At 43.3% G+C, this 21,941-nt stretch overlaps 1 protein-coding gene across 7 annotated transcripts in view; it reads left to right on the forward strand.

Moving 5' to 3' along the window:
- The first annotated feature begins 4 nt into the window (after positions 1–4).
- Positions 5–21,941, forward strand: part of BPIFC (BPI fold containing family C) — a 46,171-nt gene continuing 24,234 nt past the window's right edge. For 3 of the 7 annotated variants that reach the window (XR_002830208.1, XM_006092718.2, XM_023757232.1), the window contains exons 1-4: positions 7–109; positions 12,302–12,393; positions 18,123–18,246; positions 20,285–20,405. Coding sequence is in view for 6 of the 7 variants with exons in the window: in XM_006092718.2 (XP_006092780.2) it covers positions 52–109; positions 12,302–12,393; positions 18,123–18,246; positions 20,285–20,405 (395 nt within the window). In the remaining variant the exon portion in view is untranslated. Of the gene's footprint in view, positions 110–3,631; positions 3,763–10,913; positions 11,832–12,301; positions 12,394–18,122; positions 18,247–20,284; positions 20,406–21,941 lie in introns of those variants that run through there. The other 4 variants (XM_014459148.2, XM_023757233.1, XM_014459149.2 and 1 more) reach the window with 4 other exon arrangements.

Raw genomic sequence — 21,941 nt, forward strand, 5'->3', positions numbered from 1 at the left:
GGCTCCGCCCCCGCCAAGGCTGTGCAGACTCGCTCCACGTGGTCCTGGGGAATGTTCACCCTGAAGCGGGGACTGCAGACGACGCCCCTCGCCGCTCCACAAGGCCCAGGTGTGACTGGTTCTTTCCCCGGGCCCTTCGCCCAGCACCTGCGTCATCTGCTCGGAGAAGCCTCAGTGGTTCTCAACCTTCCTCATGCCGCGACCCTTTAATACAATTCCTCATGTTGTGGTGACCCCCAACCATAAAATTATTTTCGTTGCTACTTCATAACTGTAATGTTGCTACTGTTATGGATCGTAATGTAAATATCTGATATGCAGGATGTATTTCCATTGTTCGTGACCCACAGGTTGAGAACCGCTGCAGGTGGAACCCAGGCTCTGGTAGTTTCCTCCTATTCCAGCAAAATGTAAAAAACAGCTTGTCGTCAGTGATCTGTGTCGGAGAGTACGTTAGTATTCTGTTGCTGCATAACAGTCACGCCAAAGCTTAACACCTTAAAACGACAAACCTATTGCCCCACAGGTTCTGCAGGTCGGGAACTGGAGCCTGGCTTGGCTGGGTGGTTCCCTCATGGCCTCTTGGGCGATTACAGTCAGGATGGAGGCCAAGGCTGCAGTTATCTGGTCTTTTTTTAATATATTTTATTTGTTGATTGATTGATTTTTATTCATTTCAGAGAGAGGAAGGGAAAGGGAGATATAGACATTGATCGACTGCCTCCTGCATGCCCCCTTGGGGAGGGGGGGTACCAAACCAACAACCCAGGCATGAGCCCTGACCGGAACCGCGACCTCCTGGTTCATAGGTTGACTCTCAACCACTGAGCCACACCAACGGGGCCAGTTATCTGAAGTCTTGACCTTGGGCTGGAGATCTGCTTCCAGCGTGGCTTGCTCACGTGACTGTTGGCAGGAGGTCAGTTTTACGCTGCACGGACCTCCACATGAGGCCACTTGAGTGCCCCCATGGCCTGGCATCTGGCTTCCCTCAGTGCCAGTGATCCCAGGGAGGCCAAAGCAGAAGCCACGGTGTCTTCTTGTGATCTAGCTTTAAAAGTCAGGCACCAACACTTTTGTCATATTCTATTGATCCCAAACCAACCCTTCAGCGTGGGAAGATCAACCCAAAGGCATGATTACAATCAATAGGCAGGGGTCCTTGGGAGCCATGCGGGAGGGTCTGACAATAATGAAGATGAAGATAACCTAGAGGAGGGAGAGCGTATCCCAGTTTCATCCTCGTCTGATAGCCACTGTCCAAATCATGAAACTTGAGTAAAGTTTCTCCCCCTAGGTGGCAGTACTTGTCCACATCCTGGCCTTCATTAAGGAACCGTGTACAGATCACCTTTGTGGCAGTCATTGTGCTAGGTGCTGAAGACTCAGATTGAAAAGACGCAGTTTACAGTAGAGTGAATTGATTCTTGTAGTAAAGCATAAAAATTGGGGTTTTTGCCCTAAGTGGTTTGGCTCAGTGGATAGAGCGTCAGCTTGCAGACTCAAGGGTCCCAGGTTTGAGTCCAGTCAAGGGCATGTGCCTTGGTGCGGGCACATCCCCAGTGGAAGTGTGCAGGAGCAGCTGATCGATGTTATCCTCTCATCGCTGTTTCTAACTCTCTATCCCTCTCCCTTCCTCTCTGTTAAAAAATAGCAATAAAATATATTTTAAAATTGGGGGTTTTTTGTGAAAGAGATCAGAGAAAGTCCTGGGGATTAGGGCATTTAGAGGAGGGTTGCTGTGACAGCAGGGTTCTTTAGTAGCAAGCAATATGGGATTGAGGCAGGGTGGCAGGACCAGGGTAAAGGTCAGTGGGTACCGCCCTGGATAAAAATTAGCCTTGGGCTAAGGAAAGGATTTGGGGCACATTCTAGAATGTATGGGAAGCCATTGGAGAGTTTTAAGCAGGGGTGTCTTTAGCTACCAGGGATCTTAGTTCTGAGCTATAGAAGCTGGCTCTGGGTGACTAAGGGGGAAAGAGCATATTAAATGATACTGGGTAGCTCAGGGAATTCTGGGGAGGATTGGAGAAGTGGCTCCAGGCTAAGCTTCCAGGAATGAAGCTCAGAACCATGCTGAAGAACTGGCCTGATGAGGAAACTACCATGACTGGGATTGCTGCTGCCACCCACCCCACCCTGGAGGAAACTGCATCACCACTGGGGAATGGCTGCCACCTTCAGATGCCACACACTTTCGCGGCCTCCTGCACCAACAAAGTGCCAAGCTCCCAAAGGAGCCTGTTTCCTCACCTGCTCACCTCTAAATCAAAGGTTCCTAGGGATATATCTGACTGAGAGAGACCAGGTCCCATGCCTGAGTCCTGGCTGCAAAAGAGACTGGAATTTGGGGTCCGAACTCTTTTCCTGGAGAGGCAGGACTTAAAAATATATATATATTTGGAATTTCCCCAAATATAGGAAGGCTGTTTAAACAATGATAGGAAGCCAGGAGTCTGACAGGTGTACACAATAAGGGGCATAGGTCAGATACGAAATGTGAACCTGTCACAGCAGATATAATAGACGTATTAGTGGGGGATACATTAGATCAAGGTTTCTCAACCTCGGCACTACTGGCATTTGAAGCCTCCTACGTCTTTGTTGTGGAGGACAAGCCCATACATTATAGGATGTTAGCATCATCCCTAGTCTCTATTCACAAAGGGCCTGTAGAACGCCCCTCCTCCAGTTGTGAGAACCAAAGATATCTCCAAACTTTGCCAAATATCCCCTAGGAAGCAAAATTGCCTCGCAAACCATTGGAGTAGAGACCGGCTCACTTCGTAGGCTCTTTTGGTAACTAAGAAGAAAGAAACGAGTGGAATGCCAGTGGGAATGGAGATAGTGGGATGGACAAGAGTAATGTTACAGAGGTAGAAATCATAGAACTTGGGAGATGACTGTATTTGGAGGCTATGTTAGGATATAGCTTCAGCGGCTCTAGCAGAGATCTGAAATAAGAGTGGCAAATGTAAGTTTATTTCTCTCTGAAATAACATTCTTGGAGAAAGCAGTGGAAGGCTAACATGGTGTCTTTGGAGACCATCCACCACATAACCAGCTCTTAATACAGTGTAAACCTCAGTAAGTTACTATCTGTAAAAATGAAAAAGTAACAGATATATCAGACAGCCTAGCCAGTGTGTCTCAGTGGTTGAGTGCCGACCTATGAACCAGGAGGTCACAGTTCCATTCCTGGTCAGGGCACATGCCCAAGGCTCAATCCCCCGTGTGGGGCGTGCAGGATGCGGCCCATCGGTGATTCTCATTGTTGATGTTTCTATCTCTCTCCCTTCCTCTCTGAAGTCAATAAAGACCCAGTGCACGTGTAGGGTCCCTGCCTGCCGGGGCCACCCTTCCCCAGCAGCCAGCTGGAGACTTCTTTCGTTCCTCACCAACCCCTGGTGGTCAGCGCACGTCATAGCGAGCGATCGAACACCCTGTCGGTCGAACTCCCAAGAGGACACTGCATATTAGGCTATTATATATATATAGATATGTATATCAGGCAGGTGTGTTATAAAGATTCGGTAAAATAACAACTTTTGTATTAAAACACTAAGGTTGTTATGACAATAACAGAAAACTAATGCACCAGGGATTCTTATCACAATCCTTTGCCCAGCAGAGTGTAACCACTGATGGCTGAAGTGATCCAACCAGGGAAGTGCACGAGGGTCCTGAAAGAGAACCAGAGCATTCCCAAGGCACGGCCAGGAATTAAGGTACCCTAGAGGACTACACCCCAACACGTTAGAGGTCCGTAAGAATGTTATATACCCCTCTCTCAACCATCTCCCTTGAGATTTTATTTTCTTTTTTGCAGGATGTCACCTTAATGTCTGCAAGCAATAGTCACTACAACTTTCAGAGTTCAGAAATTTAAATTTCTTTTTTGTAGTATTTCATACAATACTACATGATGTCACTCTTCCGTGGGACTCCATTCATTGGCTCCCTGTAGGCTTTTTTAAGTAAACATTTTATTTTAGAACAGTTTTAGATATACAGAATTATTATGAAGGCCTACATACCACATAGCCAATTTTTCCTATTATTAACATTTTATATCAGGATGGCCCATTTGTCACAATGGATGAGCTAATATGGATACATTTTTATTAACTAATGTTCACTTCGTTCAGACTTCCTTAGTTTTCACTGGATGTCCTTTTCCTGGTCCAGGATCCCATCCAGGACACCACATTACATTGGTTGTCATGGCTTCTTAAGCTCCTCTTGTTTGGGACAGTTTCTGAGACTTCTGTTATATTTTATGACTTTGACAGTTTTGAGGATCACTGGTCAGGTATTTTGTAGACTGTCCCTCAATTGGGACTTGTCTGATATTTTCTCATGATTTGACTGAGGTGATGTGCTCCTGGGAAGATGACCCTTTATGCTAGAGCACCATTCTCATCACATCGCATCAACAGTACATATTTTCAATATGACTTCTCACTATTGGTGTTAACCCTCATCATTTTGCTTCTCCACTGTAAATTCACTCCTTTTTTCTCCTTTTCATACTGTAGCCATGTACAGCCCACATTTAAAGAGAGGGAGTTGTACCTATTTCCTCAGGGGTGAAGCGTTTACATAAATTATTTTTAATTTCTTCTGCACAAGATGTTTGCCTATTCTCTATTTATTCAATCATTTGTTTATATCGATTTGGACGTATTTATTTTATACTTTGGCTTATAATCCAACACTACTTTATCTTGTTGCTCAAATTGTTCCAACTTTGACCATTGGGAGATCTTTCCGTTGGCTACTGTGTCCATTGACATCATTGCCGGCTTTTGTGCATTTGATTTGTTCTGTTTCCAAGCACTTTCTGGCACTATAAGATGCTACATTTTGTATATATCTTGCCCCAACCCTAGGATCAGTCGTTTTTCCAAAGAGTCCTAGTTCCTTTCATTGGAGAAGGGTATTAGAAACCAAGATCTGGGTGCTAGGTGTGCTCATTGCTATTGGGGTGTTGTTGCTTCCAGGCCTTCTCAGCTGACAGAGCAAAGAGATATGTGTGTATATATGTATACACATACATAATCAATTTGCATGCCTTTGCACATGCCAGTCCTTCTATCTGGAATATCTTTCCTTCCCTTCTTCCAAGCAGAATGTGTTTCTCTCTCTTTTTGCTCCAGGAGCACTGGGAACACACTTTTCGGTGTTACCCGTCACATCACAGTGCAGTTATTAGTACACCAGGCTTTCTCTCATCCTAGAGTATGAGTTTCTCAATGGGAAAGGGCAGGTCTTCTCTATCTTCAACAACCCTCAACCTCCATGTCCAGTGTAAGGATGGTGAAGCAAGATTTAAAATGAAGTATTCATGCTTGTCTCTGAGTTCTTACTATCTCTATTTGGGAAAGTAAGATCCTCACTGTCTCTACCAGGGCAAGTCAGGTTGGCCTTAGTTTGGGTGTTTTCTTACAGATCCAGATTACTTACCTGAATCTTGAGCTTTTATCTACTTACCAACAGTTCTCACACGTTAGTCTCAGAATCGCCCAGAGATTGCGGAGTCCCAGCCCCAGAGTCTCTCATTGAAGAGAGCCTCTCCTTAAACACGTCTGGAGAGGGGCTTCAGAATTTGCATTTCTAATGATTGTCAGGCGAGGCTACTGTGGGGAACCATTGGGCTATACCATGTGGTCTTACTGAGGTTGTTTGGGATTTTTTTTTTAATTTATGAAAAGACTTTGAGGTTTTAGATTTATAGAATTATTATGAAGACTTTGATTATAAGCCAAAGTATAGAATAAATATCTGTAAGTCCAAACTGATTTAAACAAGTGATTGAATAGAGAATAGGCAAATCTCCTTAGTAGAAGAAATTTTAAAAGTTTGTAGATATTGTGCTTGGTGAGAATTTGAAATGGGCCTTTAAAAAAATGTTGTGGGTTGAAATTAGAACCATGTAAGTTAAAAAAAAAATCTCCTTATTTGTTGAAATGGTTAAAATCCTCCCATGGACCAAATGAAGATGTTTGGACCTATTGGAAGGAAGAAATAAAAATATTATTGGAAAGCAAATTAGAAAGAGGCAGACAGGAGACAAGGGTGAAGTCAGAGGGAGCATTCAGATTTTCACAGTTTGATCTGTAACTCGGTACTGTTGGAATCTTTTACCAAGAGAATGTATTCATATATTTATTAGGTAATTAAGAAAAATATTTTTTAAATGTTAGAAGAATGTCATTTTCTACTGCAAAGTCTAGATAGAATACTTTAATATACATTCTGCTGGCGTGGCTCAGTGGTTGAGAGTCGACCTATGAACCAGGAGCTCACGGTTCGATTCCCAGCCAGGGCACACATGCCCAGATTGCAGGCTCGATCCCCATTGTGGTGTGTGTAGGAGGCATCCATCCGGTCAATGATTCTCTCTCATCATCGATGTTTCTATCTCTCTCTTCCTCTCCCTTCCTCTCTGAAATCAATAAAAATATGTTATAAAACACACACACACACACACACACACACACACATTGTAGTTTCCTTGGTTCTCAGCTGAGGCCTGTCAAGGGACCTTGGCCATAGTCACAACTCAGGTAGGAGAGGGTGGTGCTGCTTAGCATCAGTGTAGAGACCAGGGATGCTGCTAAACATCCTACGAAGCACAGGATAGCCCCCTACATCAAAGTATTATGTGGTCCAATATAGGATGTCAACTGCAATTGAAAAAAAAGTGTTTCGTAGAAAAAGTATTCTTAAAAAAACAGAAAAAATAATTCTGTGCCCAAAGTATCATTAATGCCAAGGTAGACAAATTCTTATTTGTTTGATTTGGGCTCACATCAGTGGTTCTCAGACATGTCAGAGTTGTATCACACTATCTTATTTGCTTGATTTCACAATACCCTCCATTTCTCACAAAAGTCATATGTTCCCTGACTGGTGGTGTGGCTCAATTGGAGTGTCTCCATGCACCAAAAGGTCACCAATTCGATTCCCAGTTAGGGCACATACCTAGGTTGTGGGTTTGATCCCTGGTCAGAGCATGTATGGAAGGCAGCTGATCAATGTGTCTCTCTCGTGTTGATCTCTCTCTCTCTCTCTCTCTCTCTCTCTCTCTCTCCCTTTCTCCCTCTCTAAAATCAATAAAATTAAATAAAAATTAAAAGTCATATGTATATGCATTTAAAATTTAGCATGAATTCAAGTTCACTTTGAACTGCAAATAATAAAATGTAATTCCCTTTTAGATAACTGATAATAAGTGGAGGTAAGCAGGCAAGTGGGTGTGTTTATTTATCAAAACCAGTAGGGAGTCACTGCTGTAAATCATTCCAGAGTGAGACTGGTGGGTGGGAGAAGCCACGTTCCGACTCAGTCATCGGTGTCCACCCAGAAACATCATCACACAGACTTCAAGGGAGTGTGGCCTGGAACAGAACTGGGAAGAGACGGGGAGATGCTGCCGGGTGGTAGGGTGATTCTGCCAGATGTCTCCCCGGCCCTTCTGGATGAACTGCAGAGTCACTTGTCTCTTTCATGAGGCACATAAACTCCAGGCAGCTTCCTCTAGTCAGGAATAAACCAGCAATTTCAAACTAGCAATTACACTGACTCGATTAGCAGCTTGAAAAACCAGATGTGTTGCCTGGCAACAGCATCCTTCTCTCTCCTCACCTTGCACATCCCCTAGACTTCGGATTGCCCTTTAGTGACCTTCCTAAAAAGGCTGCTTAGCATAGTGGCTAAGAGTGACTTCCAGAAGCAGCACACCTACCCACCTGGGCCCTGAACCCTGGCTCTGTAACTTACTGTCTGAGATGCCCAAGCTTAGGCAAACTACCTAACCTCTTGGTTTCCTCATCTGTAAAATGGAGATAATATTCATACCTTACACAGTCTTGGTGGAAATTTAAAGAGTTCATATATAGATAGTGCCCAGGACATAACAAAAAATGTTACCTCTTATTTTCCTCTACCCCTTCTCTCCCTCTTCAGGGGTCCCATTTAACCAGATTTTGCCAACAAAAAATGTTGAGGGCAGGGCGTGGTGGGCAGTGAGGGGTCAGAGCTCAAAGTGTCTTTTGTTCTAAAATTGCCCTCTCTGGTTCATTCCCCATATACACCCAACCCCTGTCCCCTCCTACTTTTGTCTGCCATAAAGAATAACATAGTTGTCTTCCAAGTTAAAAAAGAGCCTGATATTCAGATAGGCTTTTTTCTACATGGGGACAGCCCAGACATTCTGGAAACCAGGAGCTAGGATGGTCACTCGGTTCCTTAATACTGTATCTTGGCATCTTTCTTTAATGAACAGTTATTCTACCAAGTTCATGAAGATTTTTCTTTTGGAGTTTTAATTAAAGGTGCCCCTTAATCTGCAGAGACTAATGCATTGTCAGCCATTGGTAAGTAAAATAATTCAGTTTGCATTCTGGATAAGCAGGCATTCCCAGCAAATCTCCAGTTAAACTTGAAAAACTAAAATAAATAATGAAACTGGATATAGTGCTGCTGGCTTTTGTTGTTGTTTTTAATGATGAACTTGGCAAATTTGCCCTAAAATGATTCCTTGAATAAAAAGGAAAGCTAATGAGCTGATTTCTATAGCCCCTTTCTTTATTTTATTTTTATTAAATGTGTTGGGGTGACATTGGTTAATAATATCTAGACCCTTTCAAATGAAATGAAACTAGCTACACTCTCTTCTTCAGTCTTAGTTTCCTACACTCTATTTATTTCAGCCCTTTTTCCAAAATTATTCCATGTCCCTTATGAGCTGTATTGTTATTTACTTTTTCCCCCTATAAATCAGCCCACTTCTTAAACTATATATAAATTTATTTAAAAGGGGAAGCTATATAAAGGGAAAACTTCTGTTAATTTCCAAATAGAGGGTAAATATAAAAAAAATAAATACCATGAAAATTTAACACATTTCTTAAAAATAAAAATTGTTTAGAAGATCTTAAATTACTAGTATAAAAATAAAATAGAGGAAATGCAAGTAATAATGTATCTAATTTACTGACACCATATAAAAAATTTATTATGTGCCAGCTCTTTTAGTTTAATTCTGATCATGACTCTTCAAAGTAAATGTGATCTCCGCTTTTACAGATGATGGCTCTGCGCCCCAGAGGAGTGAGTAAATTGCCCAAGGCCCCAGAGTCGGGGAGGGTAGAGCAGGTCCAGGTGAGGCGAGAGCCCTCGAGGACTGCAGGGCAAAGCCCCCCCAGTTCACCTTCTCTCTCCTCATTCATCCAGGCCACCCTTCCTGAGAACTCCTCCCAAATCCTGTGCGGAAAGTCCCAGGATACACAACAATGACTCAGGTTTTCACCAAGATATGGTTAGACTTTCAGGTTTTTTGTGACAAAAAGAAAAATTAATATTTGCATCAGAAAATATTTGCAACTGTTATTTTACAGTTTTACAGTTTAAAGCAGCCGTGGGCAAACTACGGCCCGCGGGCCGGATCCGGCCAGTTTGAAATGAATAAAACTAAAAAAAAAAAGGCCGTACCCTTTTATGTAATGATGTTTACTTTGAATTTATATTAGTTCACACAAACACTCCATCCATGCTTTTGTTCCGGCCCTCCGGTCCAGTTTAAGAACCCATTGTGGCCCTCGAGTCAAAATGTTTGCCCACCCCTGGTTTAAAGTCTAGCAGATCCTATGCAGCTGGTTAATGGACATGAGATGCAAATAGGAGGCTGAACATCTAAATCTTTCTGCCAGAGAAAAGGAATGGGGGTAGAAAAGGGGAGCAGGGAAGGGAGAGCGAAGAAGCTGCTTGGGGTGAGGTGAGATAAGAGTAAACCTAGGACCAGAGGGGGTGGGGGGAGGGGGAGGGGGAGAGAAACTGGTGCCATCCAGGGGAGATGCTGAGGAAAGAACAGAATGGGAGGAAAAATGTTTCCCACGTGATGTATGATGTCATTCATCTTCTTCCATGTCTGGTATTTCTTTCCTAATGCACTAAAGATAATCACAATACAGTTTCAGGTGTTCATCTGTGTAGCACCTGAAATGATTCCCCATCCCTCCAGGCTAGCACCTGCACCATGGGAGCTGCCTCAGATGGCACTTCTGTGGCTTTCATTCCACCTCGAGGAGGATGACTTAGGAACTCGTAGTTCCCACCAACCTCTTCCCAGAACAACTGACAGCGTCATTTAAATGTCTAACACCATTATTTCTGCTCCTGCTACATTCCAGACGCACTGGCCCCCATTTGCTGTTCCCTCCGCCTTTCCTTTCAGAGCTTTGCCTGTCCTGTTTCTAATGCTCAAATGTTACCTCCTCAGAGAAGCCTTCCTGGACCAGCCTAGAGAAGTAAGCACATCTCCCCCAGTTACATCGCCCTACCAATTATAAGACCACCCCACAAACTACATCCCCTTATTCCCTTCATAGGCGCCATAATCTGCACCTTTTGTGGATCTTGTTGTTTGCTTATTTTATCTCTCCATCTGCTAGAACATAAACTCCATATGGACAGGGATTCTGTCTTTTTTGGACAGGGGACCTTACATGTGGTAAGTGCCCAATAAATATTTGTTGATTTAATGAATGGATTAATCTGTGATGACTGCCAATAAATGATTCTATGAGGAGAAAGTCTACAGTGTCTCATGTCATCATTGATAATGGCCACATACTAATAAGATTTTACAGCACTTTATAGTTCTGTTTTAATTTTTTTTCAAATCCTCACCCAACGATATGTTTTTATTGATTTGAGAGAGAGAGGAAGGGAAAAGGGGGGGGGAGAGAGAAACATTGACGTGAGAGAGAAACACCAATTGGCTGCTCCCTGAACGCACCCCAACCAGGAATCAAATCTGCAACCTAGATATGTGCCCTGACCAGGAATCGAATCCAAAACCCATTGGTGCCTGGGACAATACTCCAACCAACTGAGCCACCAGCCAAGGCAGAACTTTCTCATAGGTTATTACTATGGTCTGAATGTTTGTATCCCAAAAAAATTTATATGTTGAAATCCAAATCCCCAAAGGTGATATTAGTTGGTGGGCCCTATGTCGTAATGGGATTAGAGCCTTATAAAAGAGGCTGCAGGGAGCTCCCAACTCCATCCACCAAGTGAGGACATAGCCAGCTATGAATCTGGAAGAGGGTCCTATCCAAAACATGACCATGCTGGTAACTTGACCTTGGACTTCCCAGCCTCCAAAACTGTGAGGAACAAATGTCTGTTGCTTATAAAACGATGTGATCTTAGCATATAAGCTTAGCTCAGTTTAGCTTACTGTTCTATAGTATTTTGTTATAGCAGCTCAAACAAGCGAAAACAGTTACTAACTTTTTTTTCCCACCAGAACCTATCAAGGTAGATATTATTTTTATCTTCATTTTGCCCCTAAGGAAACGGCTAAGTAGGTAAATGTAACTGGAGATACACTAGATGAGAACACTGATAAGCTGTCAGAAGTGCAGACAATGCCAAGTGAACATGCCTGTTTTTCTTGCTAAGGTGACCCATCCTCCTAGTTCTCCTAGGACTGTCCTGGTTTTATTACTGAAAATCCTGCATCCTGGGAAAACCAGGACAAACTGTCACCCTATCTTACCCAGAAAGCTGTAAATAAGACATTAGACACTTCATGCAATCAGATCCCTGGCCATCGAAAATGCAATGACCAAAACCTGGGGGATGGGGTTTAGAATCTAAAGCTATCAAGTTACATAATACCTGCTTGATGCACCCACCCAGCTTCCTTCAAAGGAATGCTGAGACAGGAAGTCATTAATAAGCTGAAAAGGAGCCAGCGCCCAGAGATGCGGTCCCCAGAGATGCGGTCCGTGGTCTGACCCTGGGAGATAAAGATGGTAAGTAGGTCGGCCTGGCTATCAGGCTCATGCTTTCAGACTGAATCTGATCCACTAAAAGCCCAGAAGGTATGCTGGGCAGTAGTGGAGCCAAGCCCTGCAGGCACCCTGACCAGGAGAAACCAGCTTAATATTCCAGAGAGGAAAATTCCTCCTCTCCCAATTCAACATTTTTTCTCAATATCATTGGAAGTCTTGACTTCATTATTCTGGTAAAGTAGCCATCACTATTTCACATGTGCTGTGCGTGTGCGTACGTGTATGTGTGTGTGTGTGTGTACACGCCTGCGTGTTGCGGGGAGGTAATTACTGCATAGGTGGCATTGTCTGCTCATCTAGGTAGAAACTGTAGTGTTCATTCATGCCATTGGGTAATTGAAGTGAAGCAATTACGTATCATATTTTGAAAGAGGCATTAAAAAAATCCACGACTAGGTGATTCAGACTTAATTATCTTGTCTTTGCGGCAGCTGGGTTCAAAGCTCAAGTGGAGAACACATCGACTTCAAAGGCAGAGGGAATCGACGGTGCTCCCCAGCTTTGGGCTCTTCCTCTGCTTAAGGTAAGAATCATGAACAAGCTTCAGGGCTCTGCCAGGGCAGGATCTCCGGACGGGGATTACCCTCCCACTGGGAGAGGTCCCAGATCTGGTCGGACACCCTGAGGGGGCAGCTGTCACGTATTCTGAGTTATTGTCTGCCTCTGTTTTTATGTTTTATTTGCTTTTTATGTCACTCACACTCACCCAGAAGATTGTGAGCAGCTCTAAGAAAGAAAAGAGAATTAGCAGGGACTACATGTTCAGTTTTGTATCGTTCAGCAGTGTTAAGAAGGTTGCTCAAGAGTCTGGACTTCTTTTTGCTTCCATTTCAATGGGGAACCCAGCACAGTGGCAGAAAAGTCTAACTGGTGTCTCAACCAATGTGGTTGGGATTAAGGAGCTGCCTTGACCTCTCTGTTTGGGGGCCAGGTCTTCATCAGTAACCTAGACCCTGCCCTGCCAGAAAGTTTTAATGTGTCCGTGTTGTGTATGGAGTTTGGGGAAGAAAGACTTGGTGTAAAATTTCAAGGCCCTTGTCATTAGAGATCTTGATATAAAGTCAGATGTGTGAACTGAATCCCTTGAAATATTCTCCAGTTCTTCCCCTATCCCATACCTATTGATTTCTTAAATACATTTTGTCTTCACCATTAGGTTGGAATATTATTATACTCTAGCCTTCTTTAAACCAATTGAACTTAATTTTTCCACCTTTGCCTCTGTGTTGAAAGCTACATTTCATTCACTCATCACTTCTTTAATCAATTATTCAAGTCTGTCAGAGCTCTCCCCCATGAGTAGTAATGGCAAATTGATCTGTCTAGGGAATTTTCTCAGTTTTACCAGTTTTCTTATTTCTAGTCATCGGAATGGCTCAGGCAAGGGCCATCTAATTTAGGAGTGTTATTCCGCCCATATGTTGGCAAGGAAATGTCATGGGTTCCGAGGCTTTGAATCTTAGAAAGAAGTAATCCTCAGAAGCAACAAGATAGGTTACTTGGCTGGCAGGGTGTTAAATCATCTTGGATCCCTTCTTCTAACAGGCTACTCACCTTGCCCTTACTTGTCAGCCAAATGACTTAACCTTTTAGGAGTCATCTCCTTGCTTGGCAAGGTTCCTTTCCTCCCCGGCCCATAAATTATCCTCCTAGCCAAACAATTCAACTGAAAATTACATACAATTCATCTCTTTATAGCCCAGTAATTTCATTCACTCATAAAAATTTTAGAGGAAAAATATGTTTTTCTGTATTCAATGTTGAGGTCCTGGGATCTCCATCAAAGTGGACCACTTCAGAAACTTTCTTTAACTAAGAAGGGAAACAGATTTTTGCTGTTGGAAGGGGATTAAAAACTTCACTTGTGCCCAAGGAAAGACAAAGGGACTTGCACTTGATGCTTAAAAATTTCCAGACACTTAATATATTTTTTTCCACATAGAAGATGGCATCAAGAAACTCCTATTTAAAATTCCCAAGTGAAAATTATAATTCTAGCATTTATCAAGTCATTAAATGAAAAAAATTATAAATAGTAAGAGGAGGAGCCAGAAGAACAAGGTTTGATTCCCAGGTGCTTGACTTGCTATGTGGCCTCACACAGCTCATTCAGACTCCCTAAGCCTCTGTCCACATGTCCAAAACAGAGGTCGGATAACATCCACCTCAAAGCATTGTTCTGAGCTTCTTAGCAAGTAGTATCTCTGCTTTGGTTTATCGTGCTTTTTTGCTATAGAAATGGAGAGCTATTTATATGATGGTTTGGTTTTCTCATTTTTTCACCCTGTTCTAGAACCTTTCTTAGTTAACCAGGATCTTGTAAGTCAGTCAGTTGGTCAGTTAGTAAATATTTACTGCGTTCCTACTATGTGCTAGGCAGATACATCATTTCTACTTTAATTTGCACACAATTTAATGGGTATAGTTTTTTTGGTCTAACATTTTTTCCCATTGCTTTCGACTGCTATGAAAAATGTTTTCCTCTTTTGAAAAATTTGTCTTATGCCTGCCTTGGTATGACACATCCATTTATAGTTCTTTGCCTACAGATATTAGCATGACTACACGTTCATATGACCTCATCTTTTGTTAAAATGTAGAAACACTTCTATACCAGTTGACGAATAGCCACAGAACTGAGCCCCAGGAGTGTTTTGCTTACTCCCATAGTCCCATTCATCTCTGCTATCCCCCAGGTCAACTGAAGGATTAAGGAAGGCCTAGCACAGATGGCAACTGGACCTAGCTCCTGAGTCCATCCTGAGTATCAGATGTGCCTCCCAGAACGTGGAAGAGCTCACACTTGCTTACCCACTCCTCGCACTTCTTCCAGCCCTCAGATCACTCATTTCTTGGCCAGAGATCATCCTCTCCTACCCAAGTCCCTTCCCCTTAGCTCTCAGTCTCTTTCCTCTGTGCTTCCCTTAGTGTGTTCTGCACCCCGATCGTCCTCCAGCCACCCCTCCTTAGCCCTGCCCCCGGCATTGCTGTCCAGGTTCTTTCTGTAGATTGTCCTCTATAACCCAAACCAACTCCGTAGGGCTGAAACATCACACTGAATGCATATGGCCATAGCAGAGTTAAAATATTGAAATAACTGAGCAGTAATAGTAAATAGTCACTACTCTGAGTCCCCATGCCCAGTACCCCAACCACACTGACCACTCCTCCTCCCCATGATCCAGTGTCTGGCCTCCCTGACTGTGCTCCAGGACTATGGCCAACACCTGCTCTTATGGGTACCTGTGCTCTGCTAGTGTATAGGTGCTTTTCCAATCACCTCCGCAAAGAACTATAATGTAGAGTGAGGTAAGGGCTATTCCTTCATTTATGATTCACTGATTCATTATACCAATTCTTATCCATCGCTCCCATGTCCAAGACACCAAGCCAAGCTCTGGGACCTCCAAACCAGATCAGGTCTGTGCCCTTCTGGTACTTCCATTCTGGTAGGAGAGACAGATAATAAGCAAGAAGATAAACATACACCCATGTTTCAATATATGTTTTGACTGAGGGTTCCAAAGGAAGTGAGATTAGCTTTGGGAATTCAGAAGTGGTTTCAGAAAGAAGGCTGTGTTTAAAATGGACCTTACCCCAGCTGGTTTGGCTCAGTGGATAGAGCATTGGCCTGCGGACTGAAGGGTCCCAGGTTCGATTCCTGGCGACGGCACATGCTCGGGTTGTGGGCTCGATCCCCAGTAGGGGGCATGCAGGAGGCAGCCAATTAATGATTCTCATCATTGATGTTTCTATCTCTTCCTCTCCCTTTCTCTCTGAAATCAATAAAAATATATTTTAAAAATATTAAAATAAAATGGACCTTTGGATGCACAGGGTTTCTGCAGGCCTACGTCAGGGAAGCAGCATAAGCACAGGCATTGGGCAGGAAGCATAGCCTGTGTTTACAAACCAGGAGTCCAGCTTGTCTGGCCAGTGGGGTACACAGAGAGGGCTCCTGGGAGATGAGGTTGATTGAGCCAGCCTTTCCTCACACCTGAAGGTGGACTTATGCTGTACAGAACAGACACATAGTAGATACACCCTTTTCAACCTCATGGCCGTCCGTCAAAATACCTGCCTGAGCATTCACTAATCTGAGCTTAGGTCCACTGTGTGAGTTGGGCAGCTTGTGCACTGGACAAATGCCAGCCCAAGAAGTGAGTGGGGCAGCCCTTGCTTGCCCCACCAAACTGGATACACTGATGTGGGGTTTTCCTAAAACACTTTTCACCAGCTCCACGCTGTGCCAGAGGCCACCTTTACCCATTTCACACAAAAGCCAAGATAGGCTAGCAACAGCCCTCCCCAGATACTCCCTTCCCTGGTCAAACCGCTCTATTCCTTTCAAATAAGTCCTTTTGTCTGTGCCACCCCCATTCCCACTTCTATGGCCTTACCCATAAGCCCACACAAGCCCCTTTATCAAAGCTCTCACTTATCTTGGCCATGCACCACACACACACACTCAAACACACCTCTTATAGTAACCCCTTTTCCTTCATCCAGATTGCTTCTGAACCCCTTTTGAATCCTGTCCTTCCCTACCCCTCCCTCTGTCTAAATGGCTCCCACAACTTCCTCTTCTTTGATTACCCCCACAAATGTTTCTCTGATCTGTTTCATATTTGTGTGTTAACTCGGTGGGCCTCTGTCACCTGTGGGTCTGTGGCATGTGTGAGAATGTGCCCAAAACCCATTGGGCACAGTGAAGAATATGTGGTCTCTTTCCTTAAAGAAGATGTTTATTAAGATTTTTTGGTGTATCTACCATGTGCCAGGCATCGTACCAGACTTTGGAGATATAAAAGTAAGACAGTGCCAATGATGAAGGGACAAAGACAATCAGAATACAGGATGGTGCATATCAAGATCAGGGACTGCTCCAAGTGCTGTGGGAACTCAGAAGGTTAATCTGGCCCACTTCACAGTCTCCAGGAAGAGACATTCATTCATTCAACCAATCAATCATTCAGTATTTACCCATTGCCTACTGTGTGCCAGTCGCTGTTCAAGGTGCTGAAGTGATGCAATTCTTCCCTCATGAAACCTAAAAATTCCAGCAAGAGAGACAGGCAATGAACAAATGAGTTACTATAGACTATGCTAGATGATGATACGTACCTGGAGAAAAATAAAGCAAGAAGGGGCATAGTGAATATCAGGGTCTCGGGGTGTGAGGGGGGGTAACAATCCTTGTTTTGTATAGAGTGGTTGGGAAAGGCTTCAGTGAGATAACACCTGAGATACCTGAAGAAAGTGAAAGACACCCATGTGGTTATCTGTGAGGTGACTCTACCAGGCAGAAGGAACAACAAGTGCAAAGACCTGAGGATGCAGGTCCCAGAGAGTGTTCAAGAAAGATAAAGTCAGCCAGTGAGGCTGGGGACAGGTGAGCCAGACAACAGTGTTAAGGAAGGAGGTCAATGAGAAAGTAGAGGTGTGGAGTAGGGCATGGCCTTGCAGCTGGTGGAAGGGCTCTGGCTTTTATGCTGAATAAGATGGGGAACCACTCAAAGTCTTGATGGGGTGGAGGTGACAAGATCTGACTTCATTTTAGGAGGCCTACTCGGCTGTGATGTGGAACATAGCCAGAAGAGGGCAAGGGAGGCAGAGAGACCAGTAAGGAGCTGATTGTGAACATTCATGAAATGATACTGGCTTGGTGTAATGGTTGGAGGTATAGCAGTGGAAATAGTGAGCCTGCCTGAAAGCTCATGATGTTTCAATGCATGCATGCATATGTATTGTACAAAGTGCAGTGGAAGCACAGGGGAGATGGTGGTGAACCCAGTGCAAAATGACATGGTGAGGGAAGCTGTCACAGAGCGGACATTGGAGCTGGCCCTAGAAGATCCTAAAACTATCCTCACCCCCACCCCAGTATCTTCCCCAAGGCATATCCCAATCATTACATGTACTGTAAGGCTCTTGTATTATATTGCATTGCATCATCCTGTATTGTGTTATAATCATCTGTGTGTGTGTGTGTGTGTGTGTACGTGTGGGTGTGTGTGACTCACCACTAGTCTATGGGAAGCAGAGGTCAGGGGCCACGCACATGGATCATCTGTACATCCTCAGCATCTAGAACATGTTCTGGTGTGTTTAACAAATGATTACTGGATGGATAGATGTACGGTAGTCCTGGAAGTGAACAATGAACATGAGAAAGCCTAGAAATGCTGGGTGGAATTGACCAATGAGAAAGTCCAGAATAATAAAGGAGCCATAAATGTCGGTTACTTGCAGATGTGTACAAAGATGGTCCGAGTCCTTTGGGGATGTTTCCTCCTGTGGAATGTCTACATCTCATCTGCTTGGACCACACACCCTGGAATCAAGGCAAGGGCTACTCAGCGGGCTCTGGACTATGGTGAGTTGGATGCTTTCAGGAGCCAGGCTGCAGCCCCCCTCGGTAGAGTCTGTGACCCAAAAGCAGAAGCTCAGAGAGAGCTGTGTCATAACTGAGACAAGCTCTGCTGTGTGATGATCTAGTCCCTCAGGCAGATGGCTGGGAAGAAAGTGTTGCCGAAAAAATAATCACCTTAACAGTTGGCATATCCAAACACTGCCACAGATTCTCTCTCTCTCTCTCTCTCTCTCTCTCTCTCTCTCTCTCTCTCTCTCTCACACACACACACACACACACACACACACACAATGAACATCTCAGAGAATTCATTATAGGATAGAGGGAAGAAGATTTGTAGTGAAAGTAATAACTTACAGTTTCAGAAAGGGTTTGATTCCGAAAGAAACAGAGTTTTCTAAAATTGTGTGTGTAAAATTTACTGGGAATGATGATCATGCATTTTTCTTGAGGGAGGCTCTGTACATATATTAGAGGCGCAAAGGCGTCTGCAAGATTAAGAACAGGCAGAGGAAAGTGTTGGACTGAGATTTTCTTCGAGCTAAATTGGGATAAGGACAGATTATGTAGAAGAAATGAACTGCAAAATCAGAGTCTATGGGCCTATTCTCACCTGTGAATGTTGGCCTAAGATTAGCTAAATGAAGGTTGATATTCACTAATGTCCCATGTTACAGATGAAGAAAGTTCGGGATAAAGAGATTTTATAACTTGCAGGGTCACACGGGCTAGTAAGTGGCAGTGTTGGGATTCCGCCAAAGCTCTCTGATAGTGCCTTCGGTTCCATCTTTCCATCCTTACATTTGATCTTCACATCCTGTATTGCAATATTATTCATGGTATTATAGAGGACAAACTCTTTCCTACTTCATGTCCAACAAGGATAGAGTAAGTAGAAATGAGCTAAAGCTGCAAAGTAAGGAAAAAAAGGCACAGCTTCCTCCTTGACAAGGTGAAGATGAAAAGATCACTCTTCATTGCTGTGTAAGTTACTTTTCTCAAGCTCTTTAATGGGAAGCGGCCTCTTTTTCTCCATGAACTCAGAGGAATGTGTTTTGTGGTGCTACCATATTAAGACAGGTCTATTCCCAAATAAAAAGCAGTGGTTCTCAACCTTTCTGGAGTCCTGGGATTCTTTGAGAATTTGACGAAAATGTGGACCCTCTCCCCTGAAAAATGAGATACATATAGGGTGGGCCAAAGTAGGTTTATAGTTGTGAGTATGTGACACACAGTTTATTATTTTTAAAATATATTTTTATTGATTTCAGAGAGGAAGGGAGAGGGGGGAGAAAGATAGAAATATCAATGATGACAGAGCATCATCAATCAGCTGCCTCCTACACGCCCCCTACTAGGGATCAAGCTCACAACCCAGGCATGTGCCCTGATCGGAATCGAACTGTGACCTCCTGGTTCATGAGCCACACCAGCTGGGCCAGTTTATTCTTATATTATTATTTATTATTTATTATTTATTTGCCATATGAACCACTGTAAACCTACCTTTGCCCACCCCGTTAGGCACATGCACAACCAATCACAGTCTTTTATTAGAATTTCAAGAGGTCCAAAAGTTCCCAAAGGCCCATGGACTTCAGGCCAAAAATTCCTGAGCTTGAAGAATCTAGGGCTGGGGGGCAATGATTTTCTGGAACTGACTATAATAAGGCATAGATTCTGGAGCCAAATTGCCCAGATTTGACTATTGGGTCCCCCAGTTCTTTGCTGGGTGACCTAGGGAAGGATTAACCTATTTGAAGTTCAGTTTCATCATCGGTAAAATGTGGATAATGATAATATTTTATACTTTTCCTATCATACTGTCCTGTGGTAACATTCTTTGGCCCTGGCCAAATAATGAAAGTCTCTCATGCTGTTAGCTCTGGGATTTTGAGCAATTTTATTAGCCCCTCTGAGAACCAATGTTTTCATATGTAAAGCAAGGACAATAATACCCACCTTGTAAGATTGCAGTTTTCTAAGCATCTGGGGAGAATGCCTTATTCAATAAACTTCACTCTGTTTGGTTCTTTCACAGGCGTTCAAGCTGGGATGGAGATGATTGAGCAAATGGCCAAAGAAAGAAGCATTCCAGATTTAAGAGGTTCTGAATCTCTTGAATTTCTGAAGGTTGATTATGTGAACTACAATTTCTCAAAGTAAGTAAAAGAGCAGAGCAATGTCAGCAGTGAAATTCATCTTTAAACTCTCAGGGTTGTGGACATGCCACCACCTGTTCTGCTGTAACATCAGGCCCTGCAGAGTGGAAGTTAACCAGCCTTTGGCGAGAGGCTTATCAGAAAATAACCAAAGGGAAAAGGGTCATGAAGTTGACAAAAAGTGTGACATTTGGGTCAGAACACCTGGGTCCAGGTCATGTCTCTGCTGCATACTAGTTGTGTGCACCTGGCGAATCTGCTCAGTGTCTCAGTGTCCTTATGTCCTTGTCTCTCTCCTAAAATGAGAATCCTAATTCAATACAGTTGTCAGCTGCAGCCACCTTATCCCTCGAACTCTAAAGGAAATTCCTGCTCATTCCATTGCTACCCTCACCCCCATAAAGCTAGAAGCAGAATTCAGCCACAGTCCCAAGAATAACTACTCCATCAAATGTTCTCTAATTTTCGTAAAGGTTAGTCACGATTTCAGAGGTCCCAGGGCACATGGTCTTCTTCCCTCTTGCTCTCTTGGCTTTTCCTCCTCTGGAGCAACACCAGTTTCTTCCACTGGCCTCATGCAAAGCAGTCCCACCCACAATGCTTTGTCAATCCAGTGATAATTCCCTGCTATCCTAGCCCTTTAAAGTAGTAATTTCCCTGCTATGAAGGATGACATTCTATAAAACCAAGAGTATTTTGTGAAAGAGGTGTGGTGCTCTAGGGAAAGTTCCTGGCAGTTACTCTATTCTGTGATAAAGCCAGCCATTCAACAAGTGTTTATTGAGCATCTACTATGTACTAAGGCTTTATTCTAGGCATAGGAGATACTGTAGTAAATGACACGGATAAATCCTCTGCCCTTGATGTCCAGTGAGAGAGATGGACAATAAATATATATTTATAAGTTAATTATTGCCCTAACCGGTTTGGCTCTTTGGATAGAATGTCAGCCTGTGGACTGAAGGGTCATGGGTTCAATTCTGGTCAAGGGCACATGCCCGGGTTGCGGGCTCAATCCCCAGAAAGGGGAGTGCAGGAGGGAGCTGATCAATGATTCTCTCTGATCATTGGTGTTTCTGTTTCTCTCTTCCTCTCCCTTCCTCTCTGAAATCAATAAAAATATATATTAAAAAAATTTAAGATTATTTAAGTAATTTGGGGGGAATTCCATATTTTTTTCAGCTTTATTGAAAAAAATTGTAAGATATTTTTTAAAATATTGATTATTTAAGTATAATGATGGGAATGCCACAGCAGAAAAATCCAGGGTGAATCATATAACATCAAGGGTACATGAAAATGAGGAGAAACAAGAATTCTCGTGAACTGCTGGTGGGAGTAGATAAGCTGGTACAAGAATTTTAGACCCATGCTGTCCAAACAAGTAGCAATTGAAATATGACTTAATTCCAAATTTATTTAATTTTAATTTAAAAACCGATACTCGATTCAGTTATTGGAAAACTTTTAAGTATGCTTAGGACAAGTTGTAAGTTTACTTTTTCAATTGAAAATTTTATGCCATCTAAATACGGG

This window comes from Myotis lucifugus, unplaced genomic scaffold (assembly GCF_000147115.1).
Source record: "Myotis lucifugus unplaced genomic scaffold, Myoluc2.0 scaffold_103, whole genome shotgun sequence".
NCBI lineage: Eukaryota > Metazoa > Chordata > Mammalia > Chiroptera > Vespertilionidae > Myotis > Myotis lucifugus.